General features: G+C 35.6%; 1 protein-coding gene across 1 annotated transcript; it reads right to left on the reverse strand.

Annotated features, from left to right (window-relative positions):
- Positions 1–9,038: 9,038 nt before the first annotated feature.
- Positions 9,039–12,754, reverse strand: LOC122046854 (T-complex protein 1 subunit epsilon-like). The gene is made up of 2 exons (XM_042607760.1): positions 12,458–12,754; positions 9,039–9,376 (listed from the first exon to the last, which is right to left on the reverse strand). The coding sequence occupies exons 1-2, from the start codon at positions 12,654–12,656 to the stop codon at positions 9,054–9,056; spliced, it is 522 nt and encodes a 173-aa protein (XP_042463694.1). The 5' UTR covers positions 12,657–12,754; the 3' UTR covers positions 9,039–9,053.
- Between the last annotated feature and the right edge of the window lie 1,764 nt (positions 12,755–14,518).

Raw genomic sequence — 14,518 nt, forward strand, 5'->3', positions numbered from 1 at the left:
GCCGCAGTCTCCAACCTCGCGAAGCCCTCCCATTCTCCACCCTCGCGTCTCCCTTTCGTTCTCCACCCTCGCGTCAAAATTTTCGTGCCATTCTCCACCCTCGCGTTCTCCCTTCCATTCTCCACCCTCGGGTTCTCGAAGCAAGCCGACGGCTCATCCTTCTCGAAGCAAGCCCTAACTTCTGCGGCGACTCAGCCTTCCCTGCAAGTCGAGCAAGTCGACGGCTCGCCTTCTCGAAGATTGGAGCGAACCAGCAACCCAGTTCTCCCCCCTCGCGTTCTCAAACAAGGAGTGAAGCTTCTTGAGTAACTTCTTCGGCCGCGACCCTGCTCCAGAGCCCTAGACTACTTCACTCTGGTAATTCCTTTTTTTTCCTGCTATGTGCCCCTTCTGTCCCTTTGGGGAAGCAGAGATTGAGGCCTGTCTAGCACTTATTTTTAGCATTTACATCACCAAAAGCCACAGGTTAATGGTCAATTTCAATAAGATTTAGTGGCTAAAAATCTTCATGCCCAACACACCTAGATTTGGCAAGCATTAAGTCTATCCCATGAAGTGAATTCAAGTATATTTAAGTCTATTTATAATTTTAGAGTAAAAACACAAATAGATTTGGAAAAAACAAGAACTGACCCCTCTGCAAGATTTTCAGTCTCCCAATACCTCAACATTCATCCTGAGTCTCTCAAGGTTTTAGAGTGTTTTTTTGGTGAAAACCTATAGCCTTGTTGTGTATGATTGATATGATCTATAAAACAGACCATGAAAAATTCTTATTTTAGGTTTATATGGACCAACACCAGATGTTTGACTGTTTGTCCATTTAATTCTCAATAGAATCTACTTGTTCTCAGAACTGCAGTTGCAAACTGTTTGATTTCAGCAGCTCTTATTCTTTGTGATAAATCAGTGGCATTTTTTGTTTCAAATTTTGCAATCTTGACGAATGTCAAGCCTAGTTCACCCAATGTGTCTCCAATAACCTACTGCGCTTTGACAAGTACCTCAGCCTGTAGAATAAAACAATTTATATTACTTAAGAATTTGCAAAAATGGTCACATGCATGTGGTACATCAGATATCAGATATACACCAATGCACAAGTAGTTCTCACGCTTATGTGAGCTAAAATGTTTGATCAGACCAATATTTTTCACATTTGCAAACACATTCCAAAACTCAACCCAAGAATGAATCTTAAAATGATATTTAATTTTCAAGTTGATTCTGCTTTTCAGTCAAACGTATAGCCTTGTTCTATTTTTGTTTGAAAATTCTTATTTAAAATGATTCTATGGTTGTTTGAAAGGTAATGATGAAATTAACCTTTAGTAGTCTCCATATAAAATCCTTTAGATTCATTAAAGTAAATCTTTCATGGTTGTTAGTCTATTACTGGTCTTTATATGTTGTATTAGTTCCTCTTAGTGGTATGGAATGTGATAGTTTAGATATATTGAACCTTATTTGAATGTTGTAAACTTTAATCTATCAATGTTATAATTTTTTTAATCTAATAATGAAATTTTGATTAGTAGGTTGTTATTTCATGGCATCATCAAGTTATAGCAGCATCAACAATACGAGATTCCAACCTGTAACTTGTAGGGATTGCGGTCAAAGAACATCGGTGTGTATTTCTAGATCAGCCAAGAATCCTGGAAGATACTATTACAGATGTGCCCAACATGGATGACAAAAGTGGATGACGACTGATACTGGTTCATTTGGTAAAATTGAAAGTGAATATAATGCTTCTCATGAACAGAATTCGAGAAAAATAGATGTACCGAAATTCATTTGGATAATAGTGATGGTGAACTTGATTCTCTTAGCCGTAATCTTGATTGTGTTGTTAGTTCATCTGATTAGTTAGTATTAAGTAATGTTGGTGTTGTAATGTAATTGACTAAGTGTTTGTAATTTTGGACATGAACTTGGTTTATTAGTTTATATCATTAAACACTATTCCAATAGAAATTTCTATGTGTTTAATTGAAATGTTTCTAAGTGTTTGAATGAGTGTTTGAATACAGCATTGTTTAATTGACATGTTCAAATAATCTACTTCTGTGTGTTTGGGTGAGTGTTCAAATATAAACACCGTTTAATTGAAATGTTGAATTCTTGGGAGAAACAAATTCCAATGTTGAGATATCCTGCAGTAGATTTCTTCTGTTGAGATTTCTTGTAGTAAGTTTTCTTTCGTTGAGAGTTTACAAAAAAGTTTTGTTGTTAAATTAAACAAGATAAAAAAAAATTCCCTTCATGGAAATAGTTGATTGTTTGCATTGGGAGAGGGCTCGGCAGCTCGTTCTCCGGACTACGTCAGAGAGGGCTCGGTAGCTCGTTCTCTGGACCAGACGAAGTCGGAGAGGGCTCGGCAGCTCGTTCTCCGGACTAGGTCAGAGAGGGCTTAGTATCTCGTTTTCTGGACTAGGAAGACGTTAGGGTTTAGGGCTAGGAGGCTCTAAAACTAACACAAGGACATTGGATCGGTCTGTTGACCGATCCAGTGATACTCCGGTTGTCTGGATCGGTCGGCAGACCGATCCAGTGATACATTAGTCACCTGATCGGTCTCGTGACCGATCAGTGACCACACATAAAGTCTCTGTGGGTTATCTGATCGGTCTGGGGACCGATCAGTAACCACACAGAAACATTCTGTGGGTTATCTGATCGGTCTACAGACCGATCAGAAAGAAGCGATCAGAAAGACTGGGACTCAAAGCGAGAGGAGGGATCGGTCTGTGGACCGATCCACCCATAGTCTGATCGGTCCACAGACCGATCAGACTATTCCCAGACCGATCAGGATATGTCCTGATCGGTCCGGAAGACAATGGATCGGTCTGTTGACCGATCCACAACATGTCGTTTGTTGACCGATCCACAACATATCGTGACATTGTGCCATTGGTTAATTTCAAATGAAGTTAAGAACAGGTTGTAGTGATATGTCTTGCTCGTTGTAGAGAAACGAGCATGAAACTGGGGTTGGACTGGACTAATTTCTCTCACTCTGATTTCTCAAGGCAGAAGGCCATTCAAAGCAGAGTGAAGAGTATCCAAGCTATCAAACATGAAAGGTGTGATGAAGTGAGCAACTTGAGAAAGGAGGAAGCAACTTAATGCATATTTCTTCAAAATGGCCTTCGTTGAGAGTTTACAAACAAGTTGTGTTGTTAAATTAAACAAGATAAAAAAAAAGTACTTACAAATACTGAAATAGCTCTTAAACCCAAACCATTCAAGAGTCAAATAATTGGGAAATCAAATACAGGCACACACATAAAAAGTCAGATTTCAAGTCCAATTCCTTGAAGAAAGCAAATACAAACCAATTCAACTTCAGGTTACAAATTGTGCAGATTTCCACTGCAAAATGCACACAAATGAAGAACAGACTTCCACTGCAAACTGTCCACTGCAATTTGAACTAGTTCTTCTCGCTATCCAAATTGAGGCCCTTAGTTTCCTTTAGCGTGGTCTCTTAGTCTTTGAGCACGGCTGTTCTCCTTCCGGATGAGGTAGAAACAATTGTAGAACCTCTCTGAGCAGTTGAAACCTTGTGGTAGGTCATCAGACTCAATTCTGCAGCTCGGGTACAAGATGGATCTGCCTCAGCCCCTACCATTTCTCGACCGCCAAAAGCAATCCTTTTGTCAATACAAAATTAGAGAGCTAGCAATTTGACTAAATTCATCTAGACTCACAATCAAAAAATTTCAGAGTCAGGCAGGCCACACAATCTTAAAATGAATAACTATCTTTATTAGTTAATGATTTGCAACGATGATATAAATCAGTTTTAATCTATCCTATCAAGCAATTGGTGGATGATGCTTACCAGGTAAACAATCAAAGTCACTAAACAATCAATTTACAGAACCAGGTAAAAACCAACCAGCTTAGCTTAATCTATCAATTCAGGAGAATGTATTTGTTAAGAAAATCTATGAATGTAGAAAATATGAAAACAATCCATTTACCTGACAGAATGCTTCTGAGTAAATTCTTCACTTCCAGTCCTAGTTGTACCAAGTCCACCACCCAACCTTCGAGGCCTCCAATTTGGCACAGTTTTTCCACGTTCATCATCCATAAGAACTCGTCTGTAATCAAGCTTCTTTCCATCAGCTGCTTGACGCATAGATAAATGTCACAAACATCATAGATTCAAAATAGAATTCCGAATGAACAATAATTTCATACTTTTCATGGCATGTGTATGCACATATTCAACGAATAAAGAAATGTACCTTATCCTCTCTATATCCTCTTGGTTCCAGAAGAAATAAATACATTTTCAAACCCAAAAGGGAAGTGCTACAAGTCAAATTCAACTTTAGATTACAAAGTGAAGAATACAAGCACCACCACCAATTCATCTTCAGATTACAAAATGAAGAAAAGCACAGCCACCAATAACGTTGAGAAAAAAAATTAGATTTCAACTCCCTGCTATGATACAAGCACAGCCACCAATAACCTGCTCTGATAAATAAAACAAAAGAACCAATATATGAATCAATTTGATATGCAGCATGAAGTCTGATAAAGATGGAACTCACAGTTAACATTGCGAGCAGCATTAGCAGCTCCTAGTAACTAAAGCCTACATTATTTGGATCAGAATCAGCAACTCCCTACAATAATTTCAACCAAGACTACACAATTAATTTATAGAAATAATTTTAAACTAGCTAAATCAAGACCACACAATTAATTTAGGTATCTATTATATGCATCACTTACTTTCTTTCGGGCCTTTGCAATTGATTTCTTCACAATTTGTTCAATCTTTGATTGTTTCCTCTTTGTAGGTGGACGACCTCGACATCTTACTTTTAATGGAGAGTGTATCATTTTTGCACCGGATGCATATACTTTTTCCAGTTGTTCAACCCTTGAATGCTCAAGATCACTTGCAATCAGTTTTTCCTTTGTGTTTTTCAAGATTTCCACCAAAACAGAAAAATTGTCATCATTTTTTGCGCCAAGTTGTTGAACCTCTTGTATTAATGGAGTGAGAATATTATACCGATGTCTTTCTCCACCACAACCATAATCATCATAGATGTTACTGATACTTTGATGCCCACGCTTAATATCTTTGCGCCATCGGTCAATAATGTAACTCTTAGGAACCTCAATCACCTTCATTCTTATCAATACTTTGATCACATGCCTACATAAGATTCCCCGAAACTCAAATAAACGACACACACACTTCAATTGGCAATCTAACTCCGTATAATGAACTCTAAAGGAAACTTCTCTTACAAATTCTCCATTGTTTCCCAACATAGTTTCTACTACTTCAAATATCAAAGTTGTCCCTTCTTCTTTCAACAAAGAGGCATTGCAAAACATCAACCCTCTTATTTCATCTTGGAACAACTTAAATAAGTTGTTAGTGTAAGCATTTTGAAATTGTCTTTCAATAGGATGACCAAGAATAAGTGGCATAATAGAATTAAAAGAAACAAAATCCAAATGTTTTTCACTCTCAATTTTTTTCTTCAAAGCACTATCATACTGCTCAACAAATTGCTTCAAAGATGTTTTAGAATGGACGTAGTCATCAAAAAATGCATTCATACTTTCACTTCTTTGAGATGTAGACATACCTGCCCAAAACTGATCTTTAACATATACAGGTATCCATGTATTCCGTTCTTTATACAAAGATTTCAACCAATCATTGTTCTCCAAATTAAACTCCTCAATCATTTTCAACCAATTCTCATCACACTCATCAATTGTAAGCGAGTTATAAACAATGTTCTTCAATTGTTTCTTAATCATTTTGTATTGAGCATGACCACCTAATTTTGCTGGAAGTTTCTTCATGATATGCCAAAGACATAGACAATGATGAGAATTCGGAAATACCTCTTGAATTGCAATTGCCATGGCACGACATTGGTCTGTAATTATAGCCTTTGGAGCACGTCCAAGCATACATGTCAACCAAGATTTGAACAACCATATGAAAGTTGTTGAGTCTTCGCTTGATAATAATCCACATCCCAACAAAATTGATTGATCATGATGATTCACCCCAACAAATGGAGCAAATGGCATGTCATAACTATTAGTCAAATAGGTTGTATCAAAAGTCACGACATCAGAAAAGTAATCATATGCAGCTCTACATCTTGCATCTGCCCAAAAAATATTTTTTATTCGAGATTCACCATCTAAATCAAGCACATAAAAAAAGTTTGAGTTCCTACTTTGCATGCGACAAAAATAATTACTCAAAGCTTCGGCATCTCCATTCCCTAACCTCAACCTTCTAGCTTCTGAAACATAATTTCTACACTTTCTCTCATCGAATGTCAAATTCTCATACCCTCCAGCCTCAACTACAAAAGATTGAAAACTTTTGCTTAAGGTTATTCCAGCTTGATCATTTAATACCAATTTTCTCTTTGTACCTGAATCCAATACTTTATTACATCTAAAATGTCGTGACTTTCCAGGGCTTAAGATATGATTGTGATCAAGGCATACACTAGTTATCACAAAGTTCTGATCATTTCGGATAGCAACATTAATCTTAGCTTTGCAATTCGTCTTAGTAGAAGGCCGAGAGTATAAAATATTTTTTGCTTGAGATACTTTCCTACCATTTTTGGCACACCCAATAGAGAAATATTTTTGCTTTCCATCATCTCCATTTCTACCACCTAATTTGCAAATACCAAAACCAACATTCTGAGCATAAGAATTATAAAAGATGCGAACTTCTTCTTCAGATGAAAATGTCATTCCAATTTCAGGAAGCTTGACTTCATTTATACTAGATGTAGATGGGTCTTGATCCACATGGTCATTCTTATCCTTTATCTCAGAGGAATCAATTTTTCCTTCTTCCATTACACTTTCTTCACCTACATTTATTAAAAACCGACCACAAGAACAAGTGAATTTTCCATACCTATACGAACAAATAGGGGAATGACACGAGATTAAACATGACATAAGCTATGATTTAGAATATCATGCTAGATGCTGAGCCAAGCTCTATGAAAAAACATGAACTGGAAGCAGAAATAATAGCTCAATATAATTTGAGTTCAAATCTAACTACTATGAAAGTTTACAGCCATTAAGATTTCAAAAAACTTAGAAAAGAATAGTATACAGATTGATTGGTTAAATAGACATAAGATTGGATACAAAAGACAAGTTTGCGTCAAAATATTTTAATCCCACCTAAAACTTGAACATTAAAGAAGAAGGAGAAGAAATTGATTACCTTAAAATGTACCTAAACTCAAAGTCACTGCTCCTTGCTTCTATAACTTGATGTGCTTCGATTCCTTGGAAGGGAGGGGGAAGAAGAATAAGGAGGCGATTAGGGCTCGTTGCGGCTGAAGAAGTTACTCAAGAAGCTTCACTCCTTGTTCGAGAACGCGAGGGGGGAGAACTGGGTTGCTGGTTCGCTCCAATCTTCGAGAAGGCGAGCCGTCGGCTTGCTCGACTTGCACATAACAAGCTAGTAATGAGTTTAAGCACATAACTAGCATGATCTTGCATAGACATAGCATGGTAATAGTTATGATTGAAGGTATTGGTATCCGAAATTCTAAAAACTAGGTATCGACTGTATCAGATCAATGAGATCAGTACACTGGGAATTGGTAAAAAAATTAATAAAAGAAAAATAACAATTTTGATCAATTTTCTTTCTTATTAACTCATTTTAATTAATATAATTAATTTTAGTTAAAAATATTGGACTTAAAATTGGATTCATATTAATCTATTGTAGTTAAATTAATTAAATTAAAATTTGACTTAATTTAATCAAATAAATCTATGATTTAAAATTTAATTAATTATACTAACGTAATCAATTTAAAATCTGATTTAATCTATAGTTTAATAAATTTAAATTAAAATCGGTTTTATTGAATAAATTTTAAATATGATAAAAAAACAATTTAAACTAATATAATTTTGATTAAATCAATTTTAAGTTTGAATTAACACTATTTTACTTATTTTTATTATTTTTTGTTAGTTATAGTAGGATCAAAAATCCAATTTAGATATCTTTAATTTTAATTAGATTTTTAAAGTTAAAATCTGAATAATTACATTGATTAAATTAATTTAAAGCCTGATTTAATTTAATTTTAAATCTGATTTAATCAATTTAAATTAAATTGCATTACTTTATTTAGTTTCAACCACTTCTTCTCAGTCATGATCGCGCACCTTCCCCCTCCATGCCAATCCTTCTTATAGACATCAAACTCTTTAAGTTTCTTCCTCTCAAAATTAAGTTTTATTTAATCTAGATCTATTTCTACATTTTCTACCACCAACAAGCCTATTAAAACACGTATCCCCAACTATTAATATGCAAGATTAACTAAATCAAGCAATTTCACTGAATTAGACCCATATCTTCTAACATTAGAATTCTAACTTTCACTGATTTCAACCAATTTAACAAGAAATTTGAGCAATTTACAAGTTGATTACTCAACATTTCAACATTTGGTATGGTGTCTAAGAAATCCCTCAGAATTAACAACAATCCCAATCCAAGGCAGTCAATCCGTATTGGAATCAGCCGAGTTGGCCAACCATGGTAATAACCTACACCAATACTTATGCATGCAATGACTATAGGGCCCACTAGTTAACTGGAAATTGCAAAGTTGAGACTCAAAAATAAAAGGTTAGATTGCTGGGACTTGGATAAAAAAAACTTGACCACATAATTTTGATGCACTAAGATAAAGAGCATCAAAAAGCAAAATGTTAAAAGATCAACTAGGTTTCTCTGTGAGCATAAAAGTGCAAGATAATAGCAAGATTTCATTAAAGTAATTCCACCATGCTCTGACATCACTAAATTAAATACTTGATCAGAATATTTTGATTCTTTACAAGTCAAAGATTAAAAAAAATTAAAGTAATAAAAAGAATAGCACTGTCAAAAAGGGGGAAAAAAAGAGTAGCATATAAACAGAATGTAGCTGAACAAGAGCACCTAATGTAGTGAGCAGAAAAGATAAATAAACCTACATTTTTGAAGACAATGTTGTCATGCAAGTCTGCACCAATGGCTCAATATCGGTGGCACTAAATTCAAATTTATGTGAGATGCGCTCGAGATGCTCCACAGCAAGCCTAGAGGCCATTTCATAACCCTCGGCAACTCTAATAGGGTGAATACCACGTTCCAGTAGTTTCTCTGCCTGCTCAAGTAGTGAACCTGCCAAAACAACAACTCCAGTGGTACCATCACCAATTTCATAGTCTTGACTACGGGACAATTCAACCATCAGCTTTGCAATCTGATTATCCACATCCATCTGCTCCAAGATTGTTGCTCCATCGTTTGCTGCAACAATCAGAATACACCAATCAGGAGGCACAAAGTTTAAAAAGTGAGAGAGGAAACCAATGACTTATTATTTGATCTCTGCCTGATCATGTGTATCCAAATAAATGGAAGAACAAATCAAACAAATGTAACTGCTTCTTATCCTAAAGTAGCTAATATTCAAACTTATTTTTTTATCAATGAAAGTCATTTGATATATTTTCATAAATATTGAATTTTTCTCAAGTTATTCACCTATGCTTACTATCTAGATAATTAGTCCATCAGGTGTCTTAGACATACATGAAGAAGACTGTATGAATGACAATATTGTCAAATGTCATGTAATCATGTAATGACCTGCCAACCAGCATGGACAGACCACAAGTCATGTATCCCAGCCACTTAAGGTTGGCTCCATGGATCCTATCACAGCATAGAGTTAAATGTAAGCTATCTTGCAATACTACGAAAGACATTATCATTTCTAATTATAATAAGTAGAGTTCTCCTTCAACTCCAATCCCTCATCCCTTTAATGATAATCAATTCAACTTTAATATTTTATCATGGAATTATATTAGTCATCTTTTTAGCTGCTCTTAACATTTTAAGCTACCAATAGGGAATATCAAATATAATTCAAGGGATCTGTATCGGGGTAACAAGATATGCTCTACAATATAATTGACATGGTGACCAGTAAAGACAAGAAAATGCACTTCCTGTACAATGACTGGCCAAGCGAACATAGTGATTTTGTTTTTTCCACATAATGAGATAAATTCTTAGGAAAGACAAAAGAAAATTCACTTCCTGTAAGATGACAATGCCAAGAGAGCATAGTGATTTTGTTTTTCCCACATAATATGAGACAAGTTCTTAGGATTTTTTATTATCTCTTACTAAGGGCTACTAAACAAGTAAGTTAAAGCAATGAACCAAGACTTGGAAAGGATAGATTTAGTAAAAGAGATACACAGAAAAACACAAATATAAAAACATTTTGTATCAAGCACCATGCTAGATCTATAGTTCATAACAAAAAACAAGACATGCTTCAACAGCCTTCCCTATAGATCATAACTATCATAAAATTCTTAACTAAATAAAGATGAATGCAGAAGCTATTTCTAAATAGGCCAGACAATATCAATACCAACTCAAGTAACACATACCAAAGGTTCACACTTCAAGAGTCAGATTGTCATCTAACTCTTTTGTAATTCTAATTTCATGGCCAAATAAAAATCAGATCTGCCTACATTTCCTCAAAGATAGTAATCAAGATTATAGATCTACCAGACCTAATAAAAAAAAATTATATTCCTCAACTTGGCATTATGCCATTCCACATCCAGATTTTAAAAACCTTAATTTGATACATAAACCCAAAAGCCTGAAGCTCCATGTCCACGTCTGGAAACCCAGAACAACTATGAAAATAATAGAAAGTAGAGTTTTTCTTGGTCTCCCTTTCCCAACTATGTCATGCGGATGATTTTACATTCGAAGAAGAAGATGAGGATCACAATAATGATATTGAATTTGTGTCCGATGAAGAATAAGTTGTTGAAAATTATAGAGAAGTAGAATAAATTTGTGATATTTTATTAGTTGTGTAATTTTAAGCTCATTTTAAATTTGATGTTATTGTGTTGGAGTTATAGAATGTGATTTATTATGTAATTTATGTTGATACCGTGGAATCCACCTAGCAACGTCTAATCCCCGCCTAAGCGGCCTAGGCACTAGGCGCTGGTCTAACTAGCGCCTAGCGAATTTTAGAACCTTGATACCAAATAACGCATACCAAAGGTTCACACTTCAGGAGTCAGATTGTCATCTAACTCTTTTGTAATTCTAATTTCATGGCCAAATAAAAATCAGATCTGCCTACATTTCCTCAAATATAGTAATCAAGATTATAGATCTACCAGACCTAATAAAAAATATTATATTCCTCAACTTGGCATTATGCCATTCCACATCCAGATTTTAAAAACCTTAATTTGATACATAAACCCAAAAGCCTGAAGCTCCATGTCCACGTCTGGAAACCCAGAACAACTATGAAAATAATATAAAGTAGAGTTTTTCTTGGTCTCCCTTTCCCAATTGCTTGACGTTGACTATATGGATCTTATTGCAACATTGATTTAATATAGACTATATTGCAGTTATTACCCAAGAAGTTTAAATCACTTCTAACGATAAAAGTTTTTCTTGTTCTCCTGTTCCTTCAACCTTCAATATTAATCGACTAAACTTATCTATCTTTGGTCATCTTGAAGAACCATGACATCTTAACCTACTGGTATGGAAATATCAAACATAATTCAGGGGTTCTACATTAGTGTAAAAATGTGTTTTCTACAATATGGTAGTCATGGTGATCAGTAAAGACAAAAGGAACTGCATTTTTCCTGTCAGGTAACTTGCTAATGCTGTTTCATGGATATGTAGATTTTCAAGCAAGCATAATTATTTTTATTCCCATATAACATGAGATGGACGCTTAGGACTTTTTGCTATCTCCTTAAGGGTTATTGGGCAAACATATTAAAGTGCAATGTGACAATACTTAGTAAGGATAGTATCATGGTAAAAGGGTCATAATGAAAGATACAAATATAACAATATTGTGTATCAAACATCATGTGTCCCTAGAGGTTATAATACCGATGGCATTTGCCCTATGGCCTGCCCTACATGCTACAACTTTCAATAATAAAATTCTTAACTAAACCAATATGGTTACAGAAGGCATTTTCAATCTGTCAAAACAAGGCAAATGTCAATACCGATTCAACCTCAGAAGCTACTTGATATACAGAAGTGCACATCAAAGGCTCACACTTAAAGAGAGAACGCAACGGCACTTTTACATTTACAATTTCACGCCCTCATTAAAACCGAATCTACCTATACTTCCTTGAACATGACAATCAAAATCACATCTCTCAGGCCCAAGCAAAAGAAGAAAAAAACGGTCTTCCTTGGTCTGCCATTATACTATTCCCACATGTAAAAAGCAATAAAAGAAGAAGATCTGAGCAGAGCGAAAAGGAATCCAAAGAGAGGGAACAGCATACTGACTTATGATGACGTCGCCATCGGGGCTCTGAAGCATCTTGTCCATACCCTTGGGGCCGAGCGAGGTGCGGAGGATCCGCGCGACGGCCTGCCCGGCGGAGATGTTTGCCTTCTGCGCATCGAGACCCCGCAGGCGCGACTTCTGCTCCTGCTCCTTGATTATAATGAAGGGACGACCGTACTCGTCGAACGCCAACGCCATCCTCCCTTCGCCTCCTTGTGCTTCTTCTGTCCGCCTGGAAACGGTGGCGGAAGTGGAAGAAAAACCTAGAAGCTGCACTGCTGCTCCTTGTGTGACTTTTTTATACACGTCCGCGGGGAAGAGCCATTAGTGTGTTAGGGCAAGTAAAGTTGGGTCGGGCTGACCCAGACCAACAGGATCCGGATCCGGATCCGTTAGAATTTAGTTTATACAGCAAATTTAGAATATAACTAATAGAGTTTGAACCACGTAAAGAGACTTGTTAGCAGTGTGTATTCTTCTTATTTTATAGTATTTTATTTCCATCGTGCTTTCACTCTAAAACACGTAACGCATTGTTGGTGCAATCAAGTGAGCGTGGTGTTTTGATATTTATACAAATATGTTGTGTGCAAATATATTTGTATAATATGATAATGAGTTTAAGTAGCATAAAAAAGGTGGAACCATCAATGGCCTCTCACTTGGCAGTCCACGTCAATAGAAGGAGATTCATCAGTAGTACATATGTTAAATATACAATGAAATAAAGAGGGACAATTTATTTTTAAGATTCGAACCTTACCCACTATAGATAAATTATCATGCATTTCACCATATGTGTCAAGCCTTGGGGGTTATGTTAAGTAAATCAAAACTAACTGAATATTTGAAATTGAATGAAATCTTGATTCGCAAAATAGTTGGAAAGATTAGAAATGCCAACGAGAGTTGGCAAAGAATAAATTCAACAAGTATTGACAAATGAAAAGTTTAATAAAGAATTGACAATGAAGAAGTTTAAACAAATGTTGGTAAGTGGCAAGATCGAGGAGGAGTTTATTGTGAAAGATCAAGCACGAAGATTGAACGTTCGGTAAGTGATAGAAGTCTAAGTAGATCATCAAGTATTTGATGCTTAGCAAGTTATAAAAATTTAGGTAGGTCAACAATGACGGAATGCTTGACAAATGATAGAAATTTAAGTAGATCAAGAAAAACTAAATGCTCAAAAATGTACAAGCTCAAGGTTGACCTAAATCCAGAAAAGTGGAAATCCTAGCAAGTTAGGATTGAATAGCTAAGCAAGTAGAAGCTTGAGTGGATCAAGGGTTACTAACACTAAGCAATGGGTGAAGTCTCAGAAATTAGGTCTGTATGTAGAAGATGTAATAATAACCAACACCAACTTATACTAAATAAAAGAGGAAGTTACAAAGATACAGGTCTTTAGGAAGATGAGACTCAACTGAACAATTGACTCAACTGAAATGTCAACTAATAGAATGCTTTGTTCAGAAGCCAATCGACTAGACAATCGATTGAGGTATGCTAATATTTTTTAAAATTTAAATGCTTATAATTGTTAAATATAATATTGTTTGAAGAAGTTGACAATTATCATCTAGAGTCGAGTGATAATGACAAAATAATCAATTGATGGCATAACGAATAGAAGAAATGATTGAGATCCCAGTGAAATGGCCATAAACTTATGACCTGTGTCAAAGTTTAATCTAGGACACCCAACTAAGATTGAAGTGAGCCACATGATGCTATTCACTCGCTTTTAGTATCAAAACTTTGATTTGAGTTTCCCCAAAGAAGAGACCACCATTTATTTACACTTCCTAGCTAACACCAAGGACATTGTCGAGGATAACCTTTACACCTTTGTCAACTTTAACATCAACAACAATCTCTTCGTGTTGCCTTAAGAATAGGGCGGTCCAAATATATCAATTGATGCTTGGCAATGAGACAAGGAACTACCAAGCTATAATTCATCAATGCTTCTCTTGCTCATGTTAATGCCGACTGTTAGAAATTTGAATAAAAACAATAGATGTGGAAAGGAAGGAAATTTCATTATAAATGAGATT

Source organism: Zingiber officinale, chromosome 2B, assembly GCF_018446385.1.
Source record: "Zingiber officinale cultivar Zhangliang chromosome 2B, Zo_v1.1, whole genome shotgun sequence".
In the NCBI taxonomy this organism is placed as follows: domain Eukaryota; kingdom Viridiplantae; phylum Streptophyta; class Magnoliopsida; order Zingiberales; family Zingiberaceae; genus Zingiber; species Zingiber officinale.